The sequence below is a fragment of the Ambystoma mexicanum genome, chromosome 9, assembly GCF_040938575.1.
Source record: "Ambystoma mexicanum isolate Mex_15411 chromosome 9, UKY_AmexF1_1, whole genome shotgun sequence".
Classification (NCBI taxonomy): Eukaryota; Metazoa; Chordata; class Amphibia; order Caudata; family Ambystomatidae; genus Ambystoma; species Ambystoma mexicanum.
This window is the reverse complement of record NC_090931.1, coordinates 1,556,279,395-1,556,300,027: the sequence shown is the minus strand read 5'-3', so window position 1 is coordinate 1,556,300,027 and position 20,633 is coordinate 1,556,279,395. Positions and strand designations below refer to the sequence as shown.

Below are 20,633 nucleotides of genomic sequence, written 5' to 3'. Positions count from 1 at the left end.
TCCCTCTTTTAAGTGCTGTGACATTGGTATTTCCTCGGTTAAGAAAATTGGAGGTGTATCCATAAATGAACAATCTAGTGTGCCTCTTTTACTCAACTCACGCCCTGAAGAGCCCTTCGAGATGTCCCCAACAACATTTTGCTCCATATCTTCAGCATCGAGGGATTGCGGATGAACTACAGACATTCCTACTCCACCATCCATACATTCTAGTTCAGACGCAACATCCAACCTTTCCGCTTCTTGTTGTATTCACTCATATGCAATAGCGAGTTGGGGTCTGCTCTCTCTCAGGCGAGGCAAACCCCTTGACGCTGCCACTCTCCTCAGGCTCTTTTTGTGGGGGCATAGCTCTTGCCCTGGCTAAGCTGTTTCTTCTGTGAGCAGCAGTGGGGCAGCTAGGATATCTTTATGGCTCCCAGTCGCTTTTTTCTTCATTCTCCAAATAAGTCTTAACAGAACTGCAGATCCCAACACCTCCTTCAGGCGAGTGAGTTTAGCAGCAGAACATAAGGCACTCCTGCGATACTGTTCCTGTCCTTACATAAACCCCGTCAGGCTACTAGTATCTGTCAGTGGGAATTCAAGCACATAACCTTTAGCTGCTCCCACCATGGTAAGCCACTCTGTAGCCCCAGTGACCCAGTGTACAACGGCTCTAGGACAAAAAAAAAGACAAAAATAGAACATATATAGAGTCACCACGCTCCTAGCATTAGCGGGGCAGTGCCTTGGCGCGCGCAGCGCCGTGAGCTAATGTGCCGCGCAGCAGAGCTGGGGGCGGGGCTAAATAAACGCGAGACAAAGCCCCCCCTGTAATGAGCCATGTTGGGCCGCAGAGGGAGAACACTCACGCTGAGTGATTGACCGGCAACCGGAACCATAAGAGCAGAGCATGCGCAGACCAGGCCAGCCAGCCACCTCAGCACACGCATAGGTCACGTTGACAGCGAGCATGTGCAAAGGTCACGTTGACAGCGAGCATGCGCGGTAAGCGGAAGCCTCGAGCGACCGTGCAAAGGAGAGGTGTAGTTAGACATGAGCATGCGCACTAAGGATAACCCTATTGTGAGCATGCGCAGGAGAGGCGTAGAAGGACTTCTATCGTCTCCGGGAGTTAGTGTTCTTGTGTGTAGTGTCTAATCTGTGCGCAGCCGCAGTGCAGCACTAAAGTCTCATCACCGATCTCAGAGCACGGGGTCAGAGTTTTCCAGCTGACTCAGGCCCCCAGTCTCTCTCCCCGGGGGCCCTGCAAGGAATCCGTGGCTGAAATGCGCCAACAGGGCTCGGACGAGGTGAGTGTTTCCTTCCGAGCGCAGTTTATATGAGGAGAGGCATTGCTATTGGCAGATTTCCGTGTCACTGAGGGGCCTGTGCCGTTCCCTTTGTTTTAGGTCATGTTGTGTGTGTGTGTGTGTGTGTGTGTGTGCTCTGGTGCAAGTGACTGTATATATAATGCCCACAGACCCTGCTCTGGTGCAAGTGACTATATATATAATGCCCACAGACCCTGCTCTGGTGCAAGTGACTATTACATGGCATGGCCCCGGTGGTGGCCATGTAGTTATGGATAAGTTGCTGTTTCCATCGGAAGAGCACTTTTTGGGCGGCTTGTAACTTCGCTCCCCCTGGATGAATCCTCACCAAACTTTGCAAAAAAAAAGTATATGGCCCACTCTGAATTTTTTTGCAAAGTTTGGAGAGGATTCGTCCAGGGGGGGAAAAGTTATAGGGGGGGGGTTGTAGTAAACGAGGCGTGATGACTGGCTGGATGTCTTTTATTGCATAGTGGACATCTGCCAGGAACATGCAAGTAATACAGAGCCTGAAGGCTAGGCAAACGTGCCTAATAACTGCTAAAGGGCTGTGGGACTGAAATGTCTCGTGATACGAGCCCCCAGGCCCTAATCTCGGAGGAGCCGGCAGGACGCGTCTTGCCACATCCTCCGGTGCTCCCGTAATGCGCGCGAAGCGCGCGGGGGCGGTCCTCTCCACCAAAGCGAGATCTCGCGAGAGTTGGTGACTCTCGCGATATCTCTACACACCTCCCTTTGGTAAGGAAAGAGGAAGTTCATTGCATAACATAGTCACTGTATCTCACCGGTCTTCTGTGCTCTCTTCTCGGCCGGTCACCCTTTCCAGTGCGATCTTCCTGTTGCTCCTGTTCGGATTCTGGCATGGGCGATCCTGGTTCCATCTCTGTTTCTTCCCTTTCTTTGTCGTTTCTCTCGGGCTCCCGTTGTTCCCTTTGCTCATTGTCTATTCCTTCTTCGGCATGTGGTCTCTCCGGGGTTCTTGCTCTTTCTTGTCTCTTCTGATATAGGGCTACTCTTTCCAGATTCCATGTGCGCCCGTCCTCGGTGCGGACCTGGTTCGTTCCCCTGTGGACCACTTTGGTGGGTCTGCTGAACCGAGAGCCCGTGATTTGGTCCTTTTTTGGTAGTCTTATTTTGACCCAATCTCCCCCTCCAATGTCTGACGCTTGCTTGGTTCTTCTTCTTTGGTCACTCCATGTTTTCATGCGTGCCTTGCTGTTTTCAATTCTCCACACAGCTTCTGACATGTCCACTGCTTCATCTTCTCTCACTTTGGATAACCATGGTGGTATGAGCGTGGAGGCTGCACTCCTCCCTCTCAACATTCGAAACCGGAATATTTGCGTTATTCCGTTAGGAGTGAGTCTGTGGGCCGCTATGGCCTCCTTGGTAGTTTTTAGGGGGTCCATCCCAGAAGCCGTGGCTAGTTGGATTGCTCCCTTAATGAACCTGTTGGCCCTTTCAATAAGCCCATTGGCTTGGGGATGATACAAGGCCGCCTTCTTTTGGCCTATATTGTATTGTGCTTTCTTAGGAATTGTTCCATGTCCCTTGAGATCAGTTGTACCCCATTGTCTGTTACTACTTCCTTGGGGAGGCCTTTTCTTTGAAAAATTTCAGTGATGACTTCAATTACCGTCGCTGTGGTAATGTTTGGGACGAACGCAGCCTCGACCCACTTGGATAGGTAATCAACCAGCACTATGGCGTACCGATGTTCTGGTGCCATCGCTTCCAGAGGTCCTATAAAGTCTATGCCCACTTTTGACCACACCGCTTCTGGTACTTCTGTGGGAATTAGGGGTGCCTATCTGAGTTTCAGTCTTTTGTCGCTATTGAGGCACTCATGACAGCGCTCTATCATGGTGCGAATCTCTTGGTCCATGGACGGCCACCAGTAGGCCTCCCGGACTCTGCGCGGGTCATCGTGTTTCCCAGGTGACCAGCGTGGGCTCTGCATAGAATGGTGCTCCTCATGCCTACAGGTGGGATTATCTGGTCCGTCTTCATTATTATTCCGTCCGTTTCAGATATCTCTTCGGCCACCTTCCAATAGGGTCTCATACCTTCTGGCACCATTTTTTCACCTGGCCACCCTTCCTTGATCCACTCACGGATTTTCGCCATGGCCGGGTCTTTTCTGTCCTCTTCCAGCCAATGTTTCTCGCTGAGTTCCATATAATCAGGTGCTTTTATATCGGTGATAGATGCCACTATGCATTCTCCTTGTAGAAACGTGGTGGCCTTGTCTTTACCTTCTGGCAATCTAGACATGCAGTCAGCCTGCAAATTCTTCCACCCTGATATGTGCTGCACTTCAAACGTGTACTCCTGCAGTTTTGCTGCAATGCGTGCCAATCTGGGTGTGGACACTTTGGTACCTCCCGGGCTGAGCATGTGGATGAGGGGTTTGTGGTCTGTCACAAATTTGAATTTCGTGCCCGACACATATGTTCTAAAATGTTCTACCGCCCATGTGCACGCCAACATTTCCTTTTCTATGGTAGAGTAGTTCTGTTCCGCCGAGGACAAGGCCTTCGAGGCAAAGGCTACCACATGCTCCTTGTCCCCCTTCTTCTGCGTAAGAACTGCTCCTAGTCCGTATGCACTGGCATCCGTGGTGATGACTGTATCCCACTCTGGGTTAAATGGCTGTAAACACGGCGCTTCCATGATGTGCCGTTTTATACTTTCAACCGCCTTCTTCTGGGGTTCTTGCCACGAGAATACTGAACCTTTTTTGAGTAGGTCACGGAGTGGTGCTGAGGTTTCAGAGAACATGGGGATAAATTTTGCGTAATACTCTGCCAGTCCAAGAAATGATCTTACTTCGTCTTTGCTGGTAGGTTCCGGTGCTTTTATGATTGCATGCATCAGATTTTGTTTGCGACTGATCCCTTTTTCTGAGATTTTGTACCCCAAGTATTCGACCTCTTTCACTTTGCGCATTTTTCATGGCGTAGCCTCACCCATGCTTCTTGCAACTTGGTCAGGACAGTTTTCAATGTGGCGTCATGCGTTTGTTCATCCCCTGCGTACACAAGGATGTCGTCCTGGAAATATGCAACATTTTTGACCTTTCGTAACAAGACATCCATCATGCGTTGAAACGCTGATGCTGCCGACGATAACCCGAATGGCATCTTGGTGAACTGATAGGTGCCAAATGGTGTGATGAATGCTGTGAGGGGTTTTGACTCTTCATGCAATTGTATTTGGTGGTATGCGTTTCTCATATCCAGTTTTGAGAAAATTTTGGCTTCCTTCATCAACAAAATGAGTTCATTTATGCTCGGTAGTGGGTAGTTGTCGGTGATGACCTCTAAGTTTAAACTGCGAAGGTCTATGCACACCCTTAGCTCTTGCGAGTTCGGTTTCTTTATCAGCACTACTGGGCTCAGCCATTCTGACGCTTCAACTTCTTCAATGACACCCTCCGCTCTCATTTTGTCCAATTGATCCCTGAGAGTGTCTCTTGCTGTTGCTGGCACAGGCCTCACTCGATGTTTGACTGGGACGGCATTCTTTTTGAGCATTATTTTATGGACAAAGCCCTTGATGTGACCCGGCTCCTCCGAGAAAAGTTTTGGGTAGTCACTCTTGACAATGGGCCCATTCCTCGCACAGAAAGACAGTACCTGGTCTTCTGTGCTGGGGTCCAGTTTGATTTTGAGCTTGTCTTGGTCGTCCCATCCCTGTACTGCTGGGCCTTCGTGGCTGAAATAAACTCTGGTGGTGGTTTCTCTTCCTTTAAACTCCACCTTCCCTTTGATATATCCCAGTAGTTCAACTGTCGCCCCTCCAAATACTGTGGGTTTGTGTCGTGTGGTGAGAACTTGGACCTTTTCTTTTCCCACCATTTCCTTATATGTCCGTAGGGGTATTATGGTGAGGACCGAACCAGAGTCCGCCATAACTCTTGTTTCGCAACCGTCAATTTTGATTGTGCAATGGGGCTTTTCTCTTGTTGCCCTTGAGCTGTTTACCATAATGACTGTGGGTCTCCCCTCATCTTCTGAGGACGATTCTCGCTCCCTGTTGTGATCCGTGTTTACACTGGTAACTTTCTTGTTCCTCCCCCGACACACCAACGAGAAATGGCCAATGCGTTTGCAGATGGAGCACTCCTTGTCTCTAGCTGGGCACTCCCTATCGAACGCCAGGTGTTTCGTGCTGGTGCACCTGTGGCATTTCAGAGGTTCTTTCTTACCTCCTCTCCCCTCTCTTGTGTCGGGTGTCTGTCTTTCTTTCTTTGAGTGAAATGTGACTGCTTGGATTTCAGCAGAACTCTGGGTTCCCGTGAGTTCTTTTCGTCTTCCCGCTGTTTCTTCAACCGCTCTGGCAATTTCGATCGCCTTCTCCAGTTGTAATTCTTTCTCCATAATGAATTTATCTTGAACTTTTCTGCTGTTAGTGTGGACTGTCAACATGTCGCAGATGAGGCTCTCAGCATTGTTGCCGAAACTGCACAGCGCCGCCAGTTCTCGCAGCTTGGTGACGTAATCGTCGACAGGTTCAGATATTTCTTGTCTGCGGGTGTAAAAGCATATTCTATGCAACACTGTGTTCTCTTTAATGGCAAATCTCTTCACTATTCTCCTAACTGCCTCCTTAAAGACGGCATCGTTGTCCCCTGCCACCGGGATCGGGGTGAGACTCTCAAACACCCGCTGTCCTTCCACTCCTAGGGCATTAAGTAACATGGCCCTACGCCGTGCCGCTGAAAATCCTGCCTCTCCTAGCGCCTCTACATACGTCGTGAAAAGGGGTTGCCATTGCGGCCACGGGATGGTGGGTTTACCTGGAGTTTGCAGGAAGGGGGTGGCGGCGTCGCTCCTTGCATGTTCCCACGTGGGTTGCAGTGGTGATCCTCGTCGCCAATTTATGTAATAAACGCTTGCACAGATGACAGGAGGCGTGATGACTGGCTGGATGTCTTTTATTGCGTAGTGGACATCTGCCAGGAACATGCAAGTAATACAGAGCCTAAAGGCTAGGCAAACGTGCCTAATAACTGCTAAAGGGCTGTGGGACTGAAATGTCTCGTGATACGAGCCCCCAGGCCCTAATCTCGGAGGAGCCGGCAGGACGCGTCTTGCCGCGTCCTCTGGTGCTCCCGTAATGCGTGCAAAGCGCGCAGGGGCGGTCCTCGCCACCAAAGCGAGATCTCGCGAGAGTTGGTGACTCTCGCGATATCTCTAGAGGGGTCCCAAAATTTCTTTTTTTCCCATAGACTGAATGGAAAAAAAAATTTGCTCGTGCCTACAGCCCAAACCACTAGACGGATTTTCACCAAATTTGGACCAGGAGCAGCGGCTTGGTCCCGAAAGCGTGCTTTTGCAAATTTGGTGAAAATCCATCCAGTAGTTTTTTAAATAATTACCAAAAAGTTGGTAAAAAAAATTAGTGATATCTGTGTTCGCTTCGCGGACACACTTCCCTGTTCGCTCCGCGGACATGACAGGGATTGGGCAAGCAGGTTGCGTCGTGTCTGCGGACATGTTACGTGCTTTCCCATTGGCTGCACTGCAGCGTGCAGTGCGTCGTATTTTCAAGACGCCCGTCATCTTTGTTTGTGGTTTGCGGTGAGAGCCCGGCTAGTAAGTGTCTTGCTTCCGTTCCCCCCCACCCCCACTCATGCCCATGTCTTCCTTCCGTTCCCCCCACCCACCGCACATGCCCCGTGTGTCTCTCCCCTGTCCCCCACCCCCTGTTCATGCCCAGTGTGTCTCTTTCCTTCCCCCCACCCCCTGCTCATGCCCCGTGTGTCTCTCCCTACCCCCCGCTCATGCCCCATGTGTCTCCTCTTCCCCCCAACCCCCCCGTTCATGCCCCGTGTGTCTCCCCTTCCCCCCTCCCCCTGCTCACACCCTGTGGGTCTCTTCCCTTCCCCCACATCCCCGCTCATGCCCCGTTTGTCTCTCACCTCCCCCCCACCCTCCGCTCATGCCCCGTGTGTCTCTCCCCTCCCCTCACTCCCCGCTCATGCCCCGTGTGTCTGTCCCCTCCACCCCCCGCTCATGCTGCATGTGTCTCTCCCCTTCTCCCCGCTCATGCCCCGTGTGTCTCTCCCCTCCACCCCCCGCTCATGCCCCGTGTGTCTCTCCCCTCCATCCCCGCTCATGACCTGTCTCTCCCCTTCCCCCCACCCCCCGCTCATGCCCCGTGTGTCTCTCCCCCCCCACCCCCCGCTCATGGCCCGTGTGTCTCTCCCCTACCCCCCACCCCCCGCTCATGCCCCGTGTCTCCTCTGTTCCCCCCCACCCCCGCTCATGTCCCGTGTCTCCCTCCTTTCCCACCCCCACCCCCCGCTCATGCCCCGTGTCTCCCCTGTTACCCCCCACCCCCGCTGATGCTCTGTGTGTTCCCCCCACCCCCGCTCATGCCCCACGTCTCCCTTCTTCCCCCCCACCCCCGCTCATGCCCCGTGTCTCCCTTCACCCCCCACCCCCTGCTCATGCCCTGTGTCTTCCCCTTCCCCCACCACCCCCCGCTCATGCGCCGTGTCTTCCCTTCTTCCCCCCACCCCCCGCTCATGCTCCGTGTCTCCCTTCTTCCCCCCCACCCCCCGCTCATGCTCCATGTCTTCCTTCTCCCCCCCACCCCCGCTCATGCCCTGTGTCTGCCTTCTCCCTCCCCACCCCCCGCTTATGCCCCGTGTGTCTCTCCCCTTCCCCCACCCCCCGCTCATGGCCCGTGTCTCCTCTGTTCCCCCCCCACCCCCGCTCATGCCCTGTGTCTCCTTCCTTTCCCCCCACCCCCGCTCATGTCCCGTGTCTCCCTCCTTTCCCACCCCCACCCCCCCGCTCATGGCCCGTGTGTGCCCTGTTCCCCCCCCCACACCCCCTCATGCCCCGTGTGTACCCTGTTCCCCCCCAACCCCCCCCTCATGCCCTGTGTCTCCCCTGTTCCCCCCCACCCCCCGCTGATGCTCCGTGTGTTCCCCCACCCCGCTCATGCCCCACGTCACCCTTCTTCCCCCCACCCCTGCTCATGCCCCGTGTCTGCCTTCTCCCTCCCCACCCCCGCTCATGTCCCGTGTCTCCCTTCTTCCCCCCACCCCCTGCTCATGCTCCGTGTCTTCCTTCTCCCTCCCACCCCTGCTCATGCCCTGTGTCTGCCTTCTCCCTCCCCACCCCCAGTTCATGCCCCGTGTCTCCCTTCTTCCCCCCCAACTCCCCGCTCATGGCCCGTGTGTCTCTCCCCTTCCCCCCCACCCCCTGCTCATGGCCCGTGTGTCTCTTCCCTTACCCCCACCCCCCGCTCATGGCCCGTGTGTCTCTTCCCTTACCCCCACCCCCCGCTCATGCCGTGTGTCTCTCCCCTTCCCCATCCCCGCTCAAGCCCTGTGTGTCTCTCCCTTTCCCACCCACCCCCGCTCATGCCCCGCGTGTCTTTCCCCTCCCCCCGCCCCCCGCTCATGCCCCGCGTGTCTCTCCCCTCCCCCTACCCCCCGCTCATGCCTCGTGTGTCTCTCCCCTCCCCCTACCCCCCGCTCATGCCCCGTGTGTCTCTCCCCTTCCCCGCCACCACCGCTCATGCCCCCTGTCGCCCTACTGTTCCCCCCACCCCCGCTCATGCCCTGTGTCTCCTCTGTTCCCCCCTACCCCCGCTCATGCCCTGTGTCGCCTCTGTTCCCCCCACCCCCGCTCATGCCCTGTGTCTCCCTCTTTTCCCCCCACCCCCCGCTCATGTCCCGTGTCTCCCTCCTTTCCCACCCCCGCTCATGTCCCGTGTCTCCCTCCTTTCCCACCCCCACCCCCCGCTCATGCCCCGTGTGTGCCCTGTTCCCCCCATACCCCCTCATGCCCCGTGTGTGCCCTGTTTCCCCCCCAACCCCCGCTCAAGCCCTGTGTCTCCCCTGTTCCCCCCCACCCCCCGCTGATGCTCCATATGTTCCTCCCATTCGTCCCAGCCCCCGCTCATGCCCCGTGTGTGCCCTGATTCCCCCCCACCCCCCCGCTCATGCCCCGTGTCTCCCTTCTTCCCCCCCACCCCCCGCTCATGCCCTGTGTCTTCCTTCTTCCCCCCACCCCCCGCTCATGCCCTGTGTCTCCCTTCGTCCCTCCCACCCCCCGCTCATGCCCCGTGTCTTCCTTCTTCTCCCCCACCCCTGCTCATGCCCCGTGTCTCCCTTCTTCCTCCCCCACCCCCGCTCATGCCCCATGTCTCCCTTCTTTTTCCCCCCACCCCCGCTCATGCACCGTGTCTCCCTTCTTCCCCCCATCCCCGCTCATGCCCCGTGTCTTCATTCTCCCCCCATCCCCCGCTCATGCCCCATGTCTCCCTTCTTTTCCCCCACCCCCCGCTCATGCCCTGTGTCTCCCTTCTTCTCCCCGCTCATGCACCGTGTCTCCCTTCTTCCCCCCCATCCCCGCTCATGCCCCGTGTCTTCATTCTCGCCCCATCCCCCGCTCATGCCCCGTGTCTCCCTTCTTCCTCCCCCACCCCCTGCTCATGCCCCGTGTCCGCCATGTTCCCCCCACCCCCCCGCTCATGCCCCGTTTCTCCCTCCTGTACCCCCAAAAACTATAAAGAAAACTATGAACAACAACAGCGACTACCTTCAATTGAAACTCACTATCTCGCACCACTGCACAATCACCCTACACCTCATCTATCGACCACCAGGCCCCCTGGGAAACTTCCAGGCATCACTCACTCACCTCCTGGCTGACAACCTAAAAAAGTAATTCTCCTTGGGGACATCAACCTAGGCTTGAATGACACCAAAGACCCTGGTGCCAAATCACTTGACACAGCTCTAGCCACTCTAGGATTCGCCAAAACCATCACAGACCCTACTCACGCACTAGGCAGATCATTAGACTGGATAGCCCATCACAACTGCCCCCTCACAGTCATAGGCAATACCCCCACCCCATGGTCCGACCACCACACCATCACCTTCAACATCCCAAACTCCTCCCCATCCCCCCAAACCCTTACCACCAGCTCGCACAAGAAGTACCCGCCAACTGACCAAAGAAAGACTCTTGCCCTTCCTACAGGGACCTGCATTTAGACCCCCCCTTTTCCAATGACCTAGAAACCCTTGCCAAGAACTACGACTCTGCTATCACGGCAGCAATCAATGCTATCGCCCCACTTAAGCCGCACAAAACCAAACCTACCAGCCACACCAATGCCTGGTTCACCCAAGACCTTCTCAAACTGTGCACAGACAAGCGAGCAGCACTGGCTCAATGGCAAACATCCCGTGATGACAAAGACAAACTTAACTTCAAATCACTTGCAAATGAATATAAGAAAGCCATCATCAAAGCCAAAGCCAAATCATTTGAAGATGGAATCTCTGAGGCCAAATCAAACACCAAGGAAATGTTCGCCATATTCAGGGAACTCGAGACCCCTACACTGACCCCCCAAAACTTCACCAAAGATAAAGCATGGTGTGATGACATCCAAACAGCAATGCGCAATAAAATCAGCTCACTCCAAGAACCTGCTTTCGTGCAAGTGACTAGATGTCATGATCCCTGCTTCCAAGGGGTCAGGACTTGCCCCACGACCTTGGAAGCAGGCCCATGACTCTGATCCCAGGAACCAGCCAGTCCCTATAGGGACCCTCTGGACCTTGTCCTGGCGCCAGTGGCGCCAGGCTCATGATGATGACTGGTCCCGGCACAGGAAGCGCCGGGCTCATATTAGATAAGAGTGCTTGGTGGACCTACCTGTAGCAGACCATGCTGCTTACTTACCAGCTAACTGGTCTCCTGATCCTTCTCTGCCTGGAACTACTTTTTCTGTCTGGGTGGAGCAGGAGCCACTCCCTGGAAGCAGAACACAGGAACTCTTCTAGAAATCTGGAACTCTTTTCTTACCTGGGTGGGGCCGTGGAAGGAGACGACTAAGCACTACAGAAGGCTATTTAAACCACACCCGATTGGTTTCACGTGCTTCGCGTTATTCTGCATCTGCAGCAGGACGCTCACCGTGTCAGCTCCAGGAAACCTCCAGCTCCAGATCCTGTGAACACGAAATAACCTGCTGGAATCCAATCTTCAGTCTTCTTCAGTCTTCTGCAGCTCCTGCAAAACAAAGGCACAGGTTAGGCTAAAGTAAAGGCAGCAAATCTACTTACCTAATTCAACGGCAGCATCCAGGGCGCCTTTTTCTGCCTTTCTCTTCCGGCATCCGACATCTGCAAAGAGAGAGAACATCGGTCAGTAATATTCAACTACAAGTTCTGCTTACCTGTGTTACGCCCGTTCCAACTCAGCTCGCGCTGCATTCCGGCACCTGCAAGGCAAGATACATCGGTTAGTAACGCTTAGTTACAAGACTGCTTACCCGTCGCTTTCAATCTGTTCGCCCTGCACCTCAGCACCTGCAAAGACAAAAAGAGACATTACGGAGCATTCTCCAGCGCTAGTGCAGTCTTTCTACTTACGTGCCATTAGAAGGATAATCTTCATCGTCACAGCATCTGAAAAAGGAAAGACATAGACTTTACAGACTTAAGACTTTTGAAGGAGAAGAGAACAATGCAAAAGGAACTTTAATACTTACAAGGCACGCTCGTGCATTAACGGCGTCTTCGCTCTCAGCAAATCCTCTGCTATCAAGAGGCAGAGCTCGCATCCAGTGAAGCAACTGGATCCAGCGCCCCTGCACAAGATGCAGGATGGAGAGCCCGGCATTTACCTATATAAAGTAAGCGCAATATCAACCCAGTTCCACGGGGAAAGAAAGGGCGAGAGGGGGCTAGGAACTTTCCGAATCTTCCAAACACTAATACCTTGGTTTACCCTTGCAGACATCTCACTCTTCAGCTTAAACTGTCGGTGGGAAGGGGGCCCAGTCCGGGAGCAAAACGAACCCTGCGCCTAACACTGAAGACAGTATCCTCGCCAGATCAAGACCTGCGCCTCCGGGGGAACCAGGTGAGCGTTACACTATATATATATATATATAATACCCACAGACCCTGCTCTGGTGCAAGTGACTGTATATACATATATAATACCCACAGACCCTGCTCTGGTGCAAGTAACTGTATATATAATACCCACAGAACCTGCTCTGGTGCAAGTGACAATATATATATATATATATATATATATATATATATATATATATATATATATATATATATATATATATATATATATATATATATATATATATATATATATATATATATATTCCAAAGAATAGAAGAAATTGTGTCACTTCTTCCAAAAGAGGACGGCACTCTCCAAGTTGCGGTCGTGTGCCAGTTCAAAAGTTCCTTGAAATCAGCCCATCACACAACATCGAGTTCATTCAAATATCTAGTTTTATTTTGGCATCAGTAGGGCAGATTAACCACGGTACTGTGTGTGTGTATATATATATATATATATACCTACGCCGGCTAATGCCCACAGAGGCACTAATTCCTGTGCAGCTGCTGCACAGACCCTGCTCTGGTCTAAGTAATACCTACGCCGGCTAGTGCTCGCAGGTGCAGTAACTGCTGTGCAGCTGCTGCACAGACCGTGCTCTGGTTTAAGTGACTATATATATACTGGTCTACCTTTGCATGCCAGCAGCAGCCATCCACCGAGCTGCAAAAAAAGTATTCCGTATGGGGAGTTCATTCGGTATCGTCGTAATTGCCGTGATAAGCACAATTTGATCATTTTTGTGCTTTAGCAGCCACAGACTTTTTAAGACAAGGGTATGCTAAAATAGTCATCGACACGGCCTATAACAAGGCACGTGCCCTATCGAGGGATGAATTGTTACATGGCAACAGACCCATTAAGTCTGCCTCTAATGATGATCCACGTCTCATCATCACCTATGACGGTTCATCTGGTCAAGTGAGAAAAATTATCCAAAAACATTGGCGCATTTTAAGATTGGAGAAGGATCTTCTTCCTTTATTGTCTGTGCGTCCCACTCTCACATAAAAAAGGGCGTCATCTCTGAAGGACAAACTTGTATCCAGTTTTTTTATCACCTTTACCGAATACTTCCAAGACTCCGAGCTGGTTTGCTGTTCCCCTGATGGGGTTTACAAGATGTTCTAAATGCAAAGTTTGTGCACATGCTACCATACAGAAATTCTTTATTCACCCAGTGACTTCTATTCCTCATGACATTAACAGGGTAATTCATAGAATTCAGCGCACAAGTAGCGCACGCGGCTGGCGCACAGCGTGCGCGTGCGATAGTCTGCGCCAGCCGCGTGCGCCAAAACCGAATCCGGCGCACAGCGTATTCATGGATTTTAGCTTCCCCAGGCAGCCGTGGCGCACAGTGGTGCAGCAACTCGCTGCAGCGCCAGTTACGCCCCCAGGAACGCCCCTTGCGCTGGGAAATCTCATAAAAATCACAAACCAGCGCAAGGGGCTGCGCTAACCCTGGACCATCACGGCAAGCGGCCCATGCGATTTTCAAGGGTGCGCGGGAAGTTTCACACATCAAATCCCAGGCTACGTCCATTTCAGGGGTGCGCGGGAAGTTTCACACGCGAAAAGCTAGGCTACTTCCATTTCAGGGGTGCGCGGGAAGTTTCACACGCGAAAAGCTAGGCTACGGGAATTCCAGGGGTGCGCGGGAAGTCCCACACGCGAAAAGCCAGGGTACGTCCATTACAGGGGTGCGCGTGAAGTTTCACACGCGAAAAGCTTGGCTAGGGGAATACCAGGGGTGCGCGGGAAGTCCCACACGCGAAAAGCCAGGGTACGTCCATTACAGGGGTGCGCGTGAAGTTTCACACGCGAAAAGCTAGGCTACGGGAATTGCAGGGGTGCGCGGGAAGTCCCACACGCGAAAAGCCAGGGTACGTCCATTACAGGGGTTCGCGCGAAGTTTCACACGCGAAAAGCTAGGCTACGGGAATTCCAGGGGTGCGCGGGAAGTCCCACACGCGAAAAGCCAGGGTACGTCCATTTCAGGGGTGCGCGGGGAAGTTTCACACGCGAAATCCCAGGCTACTTCCATTTCAGGGGTGCGCGGGAACGTTTCACACGCGAAAAGCTAGGCTACGGGAATTGCAGGGGTGCGCGGGAAGTCCCACACGCGAAAAGCCAGGGTACGTCCATTACAGGGGTGCGCGGGGAGTTTCACACGCGAAAAGCTAGGCTACGGGAATTGCAGGGGTGCGCGGGAAGTCCCACACGCGAAAAGCCAGGGTACGTCCATTACAGGGGTGCGCGTGAAGTTTCACACACGAAAAGCTAGGCTACGGGAATTGCAGGGGTGCGCGGGAAGTCCCACACGCGAAAAGCCAGGGTACGTCCATTACAGGGGTGCGCGTGAAGTTTCACACACGAAAAGCTAGGCTACTTCCATTTCAGGGGTGCGCGGGAACGTTTCACACGCGAAAAGCTAGGCTACGGGAATTGCAGGGGTGCGCGGGAAGTCCCACACGCGAAAAGCCAGGGTACGTCCATTACAGGGGTGCGCGGGAAGTTTCACACGCGAAAAGCTAGGCTACGGGAATTGCAGGGGTGCGCGGGAAGTCCCACACGCGAAAAGCCAGGGTACGTCCATTACAGGGGTGCGCGGGAAGTTTCACACGCGAAAAGCTAGGCTACGGGAATTGCAGGGGTGCGCGGGAAGTCCCACACGCGAAAAGCCAGGGTACGTCCATTACAGGGGTTCGCGGGAAGTTTCACACGCGAAAAGCCAGGGTACGTCCATTACAGGGGTGCGCGGGGAAGTTTCACACGCGAAATCCCAGGCTACTTCCATTTCAGGGGTGCGCGGGAACGTTTCACACGCGAAATCCCAGGCTACGTCCATTTCAGGGGGGCGTGGATAGTTGAACACGCTACTCCGATCGTTGGGTCTTCACAGGTCTTCCCTGCACAGCCTCCACATCCCCTGCATGCAGTCCACACCACAGGGGATTACCCTGCACACCTGCTCATGACTCCCACCCCCCAGCAGTCATGGGGCACCCTCCACCAGGCCCCCACCCATGTCCCACTCATGCCTCCCACCACCCCCACCCCCCAGCACTGTGGGGCACCTGCCAGCAGGCCCCCACTTATGTCCCACTCATGCCTCCCACCACACCCACCCCCCAGCACTGTGGGGCACCTGCCAGCAGGCCCCCACTTATGTCCCACTCATGCCTCCCACCACACCCACCCCCCAGCACTGTGGGGCACCTGCCAGCAGGCCCCCACTTATGTCCCACTCATGCCTCCCACCACACCCACCCCCCAGCACTGTGGGGCACCTGCCAGCAGGCCCCCACTCATGTCCCACTCATGCCTCCCACCACACCCACCCCCCAGCACTGTGGGGCACCTGCCAGCAGGCCCCCACTTATGTCCCACTCATGTCTCCCACCAACCCCACCCCCCAGCAGTCATGGGGCACCCTCCACCAGGCCCCCACCCATGTCCCCCTCATGCCTCCCACCACCCCCACCCCCCAGCACTGTGGGGCACCTGCCAGCAGGCCCCCACTTATGTCCCACTCATGTCTCCCACCAACCCCACCCCCCAGCAGTCATGGGGCACCCTCCACCAGGCCCCCACCCATGTCCCACTCATGCCTCCCACCACCCCCACCCCCCAGCACTGTGGGGCACCTGCCAGCAGGCCCCCACTTATGTCCCACTCATGTCTCCCACCAACCCCACCCCCCAGCAGTCATGGGGCACCCTCCACCAGGCCCACACAGATGTTCCCCTACCAATAGGAAATCACAATACAGATCCCAGGATCCCATGGGCAACCACATCCCACCCCATGTCACCCCAGTCCATACACACATCCAAGGTACACATCCATTCAAAAATCAAATACCCATTACATGATACATAACCAATGAGCAGTATGCGCATGAGTCCAAGTCCGTCAGACTCACACAATGGCAACACATGACTGTGAAAACCCAGATTGTGACAGTCAACAAACCAATGAGAGAAGTCCACACAATAGAATCAAAAGAACAATGTATTAAAATGTAAGAAGGAAAAAAAAGAAACACCTAAATGAATACACAAAGTAACAGGTAAAAAAAAAAAAAAATCTAATGAAAGGTGAAATCCAAAAGAACGGGTGCAAAGTCAATCAAAATGGAAATCAAAAACAAACACATTGCCCCATGGTCCAAATAATAAAATCGAAAATATCCACAAACTATGTACAAAGATGATTGTCCGGGTCCAATATCCCTAAAAACCATAAAATGAAACCTACCCAAAACCTAACTAATGCTAACTATATACAAAAAACGTGGGCCATTGTCCAATCAACCCAAATAATAAATAAAAATAAAGGAAACCTACTATCTACATAACTATATACAAAGGCGGCGGGCCAGTCCTGCGGCTCACTGAGAGATGTTATGGGCCAGGGCATCATGGAACTCCCTTTCTATCTCCCCGAGGCGTTCCTCCTCAATGGCCCCGAGGGCCCGCAGGGCTGACGCAGTGTCCACCTCCAAGCCCCTGCGGATCTCCTCGAGGCACTCGGCACGCCTCAGGGCCCTCTGCATGGAGTCCACCGCCCTGACCATAGCGAGCCGCCCCTCTTCTGCCCGCCGCCTCTCCGCATCTATTGCGTGGCCTAACCGCTGCCACACGGAAGACACATTCTGTCCAGGGTCCTCCTGCCCTCCAGCCGATGGCTGCCCCTCCGATGTTGATGGCCCCGAGCCATGACGCCTCCCACGTCGCTGCCGCTGCCTCTGCAGCCACTGCCTCTGCCAGCACGACGGCATCCAGGCTGATGGTATCCACCAACGCCGTCGTGCACGTGCCCTGCCTGATGATGCCGGCACATCCTCCACCTGCAGGGGTCCAGTTGCCATGCTGTCCACACCAGCTGGACCACCGACTCCCGACTGTGGCAGGGATGGGATCCCCACTGAGCCGGCTGCATTGGTCGGGGCAGGTCCACAGGGGGCCCTGGTGTCAACTGGGCCTGGAAGACGGCAAGGAGAACGACCGGCGCATACTTTCCACAGAGGAGGAGATGCCCGACACATTGGCCATCACCTGCAGAAAACCCGCGCCAATGGCAGATCCCAACTGGGCCACGTCGGCACGGTGCTCTTCGTGATGATGTGCGTGCTCCTCCCGGGAAGCACGCACGTCATCACGAATGACCCCCGTGCGCAACGCGACCCCAATCAGGACCTTTTCCATGCGCCCACGGGTCCCCTCGTCCGCAGGTGGAGGGGAGTCAGATGACATAGACACCCCCTCCACCTGCGGACGGCCCTGGGACGGGGCATCCATGCTGGTGCATGGTGGTGCACTCACAGGGTCAGGGACAGCGACATGCACAGGCACCTCCACGGCGACCTGTGCTGCCTCCTGCCCCTGGCCCTGGACTGCACCACTTGCACCAGCAGGGATGCCCCCACCAGGCCTCAGGTGTGCCTCAGTCTCGGCCGCCTCCTCCTCTGTAGAAACCACCAACCTGGATGGCTCCTTGCCCTCTTCCGCTGTAGCTGGCCCCTGTGGGGGCTCACCCACCCCTTCCGCCGCAGCCGTGGGGGCATCCCCGCCGTCTACCTCCACAGCGCCGTCTCCGCCCTCTCCATCACTAGCCGCTGCATAGAGGGAGACATAGAACACAAGCATCAGGGCACTGTACAATGGTCCCCTACACAGGAAGCAATATCAGATGACTGGCAATGGTAAAGTACACTTCTATCATGTACCTCCACAACACATGGGTCAGCCAATACACACACGCAACACCCATGGTCCATGGCATGCACATCAACATACATGTCCACTGCACTCTTCTAAAGTACGATGTCATGGAACTCACATGCATCATTGGTCATGCAAATCACACGCACACACTTCACCTCTGTCACATCCATGTGGCCTCGTACATCACAAACACAGTGGATACAAGGATGATTAGGCAGCATCAGTGAATCTGTACAGTGTCACAGACATGTGTCATGACACATGACACATTCAAAAGTCACAGACATGCAGGTCAAGCACACCGACCTCGACACCATACATGTACCTGGCATCAGCATCCATCCCTCACCCACACCCATGTCCACGAACATACACTTGCATGCTCACATTTGTCCAATCTGCATAGGCCTCCTCAGGTTGCATAGCAACACATACAACAACCATGTGATCCACAAATTACTGGTCGCACATGCATCGCCATGACAACACTGCACACATACATGCCTACAAGGCCCATTCCACACATACAGCATCACACAACCAGCACACTGCAACATGCACTGTCTCACACAGCAATGCCTGCACACTTACCGCTCAACTCCAGACGGGTCTCCCTCTCAAGGACCTGGGAGTGGAGCGCTGGGTGTATGCGTGCCAGGACCCTCATTTGGATCGAACTCATGTGGCCCCGGCCCCCCTCCACGAGGCGCCGGGCCTTTGAGAGGGTCCTGGACCTGCAGTCCTCCCAACGCTTCCTGACATGTGGGTTGTCGCGGACTGCCACCCCCTCCGCGTTGATGGCAGTCACGATGTCGTCCCAGATCCGAGTCCGTCCTTCATAGTTGGCGCGGCTACTTCCGAAGAGGGCATCATACTGCCCCAGGACTCGCTCCACCAGGACCCCAACCTCGGTGACACTGAAGCTGGGGCCCCTCTGCCTCTCTGGCTGGGGGTTGCCAGTGGTGCCAGATGTTTCAGTGCCCGACATGGCAACCCCAGAGGCAGGAGTGGGTGGGCAACTTGGTCCTGGGGCTGGGCTGTGGAGTGGTGTTCTTCCAGTCGGGAGTCTTCAGTTCCAGCAGGGGTGGACACAGCAACTGTACGCCTGCAGATGGCTGATGTGCAGGCACCAAATGGCAGGGCACGGTGGCAGCAGGCAGGCAGGCAGGCAGCAGCAGATGGCACGTGGGAGGCTGCTCGGGGCACTGGGGGGCAGTAACTCGGCCTTCTGGGCAGGAGCGTGGTCTTCCGTGTGTGAACGCGTGGCCAGCTTGATACGGAGTGAATTGGCACGTGAAAATCATGCACGTCTGTGTGGAATCCGAGGAAAGGCCCTCAGCGCGTAAGCACGTCAGCACGCGTACGCGATTTCATTGGTCCAAAGGGCCAGGCGCGTAAGCGCGCCTATGACGCACGGGTGTTTCCCAACCCACGTGAAAAAAAATACACGTGCCGCGCGAGCGCGTCAGCACGCGTACCCGATTTCATTGGTCCAAAGGGCCAGGCGCGTAAGCGCGCCTATGACGCACGGGTGTTTCCCAACACGCGTGATTGGTCCAAAGGGCCAGGCGCGTAAGCGCGTCTATAACGCACGGCCGTTTCCCAACACGCGTGAAAGAAACACAAGCCAGTGTCAATGCGTGTGATTGGAGGCTGGCCCTTCAGCGCCTACACGCGGAAGTGACGCAGGACCTGTGGGCCTGCATAAAAGGTACATGTAGAACGCCATTTCCTTGTACGTGCTTTTCGTGGAGAGCGAGTTGGTGTATTCTGTACTTCTTGTCAGTTGACACCCGATTTACTTCACGGCGTTCAAAGGTCGTACTCCCTGTTACCTCTGACAGATTTTTCTCTTTTGCTCTTTTTCCTGGGCCTGTTTCCTCACACAGCGTTCCCTTCTACTGTTGTCCTGTCTCCTCAGACAGCGTCCCATTCTTCTTTTGGCGGGGGTGTTGCCAACGCGCACACGCGCTTCTTTTTGACGCATTTCTCCCTGGCAGACGGTGAGTTGCGCACGCATCTATCATCTGTGCTTGCCCCGTGTGTCACGTACCTCTTCAGAGGTCAATCTAGGCATACGTTCATTCTTGTGTTACTGGATGCCACAGCGTAGTGCAGGGTTTTTTATACGCACACGTGGTCTAGGAGGGGTATCGTGCACGTTCCTTAACTTTTTTGGGGTGCCTGTGCGTTGCGTGACCCGTCATCTTTCCCCAGGGGTGTCATATAGCCTTGCCACTGCACTAGGGTACGAATACCATCTGGTACCCAACCCCTTTGACACCCAATTGCCCAGGACAATTGTGCACACCCACTCCCATACGCACAATAACATCAGTGCCATGGTTGGGAGGCGTGCAAGCCGTAAGGGTGGCAAAGGTGGCCGAGCCACACGTGGTGGCCGTGGAGGATCCACTAGGGGACGTGGTTGTGAATTGCAGGGTGCCCCTGTCCCCCCCAGTCTGGAGGACCAGTCAGGGACACCCATGCCCCCCCCTTCCCCCCCCCCCAGGTTGAGGGTCATGTGGCTGATACCAACCCTGATCAGCCCTTGTTGGACCAGCCCATTGTGGCACCAGACCTGTCCGAGGGTGACTCCATCGCTGACATCCAGGTCAGCAGGTCCACTGCACGTGCACCGGTGCACATTGGTGTCATCAGGACTCGCGCATCTA

General features: G+C 54.7%; 1 protein-coding gene across 1 annotated transcript in view; it reads left to right on the top strand.

Moving 5' to 3' along the window:
- The first annotated feature begins 1,158 nt into the window (after positions 1-1,158).
- LOC138489515 (zinc finger protein ZFP2-like) overlaps positions 1,159-20,633 on the top strand; it is a 161,406-nt gene continuing 141,931 nt past the window's right edge. Inside the window, exon 1 of the mRNA XM_069617257.1 lies at positions 1,159-1,295. Coding sequence (XP_069473358.1) covers positions 1,272-1,295 — 24 coding nt within the window. The 5' untranslated portion in view covers positions 1,159-1,271. The remainder of the gene's footprint in view (positions 1,296-20,633) is intronic.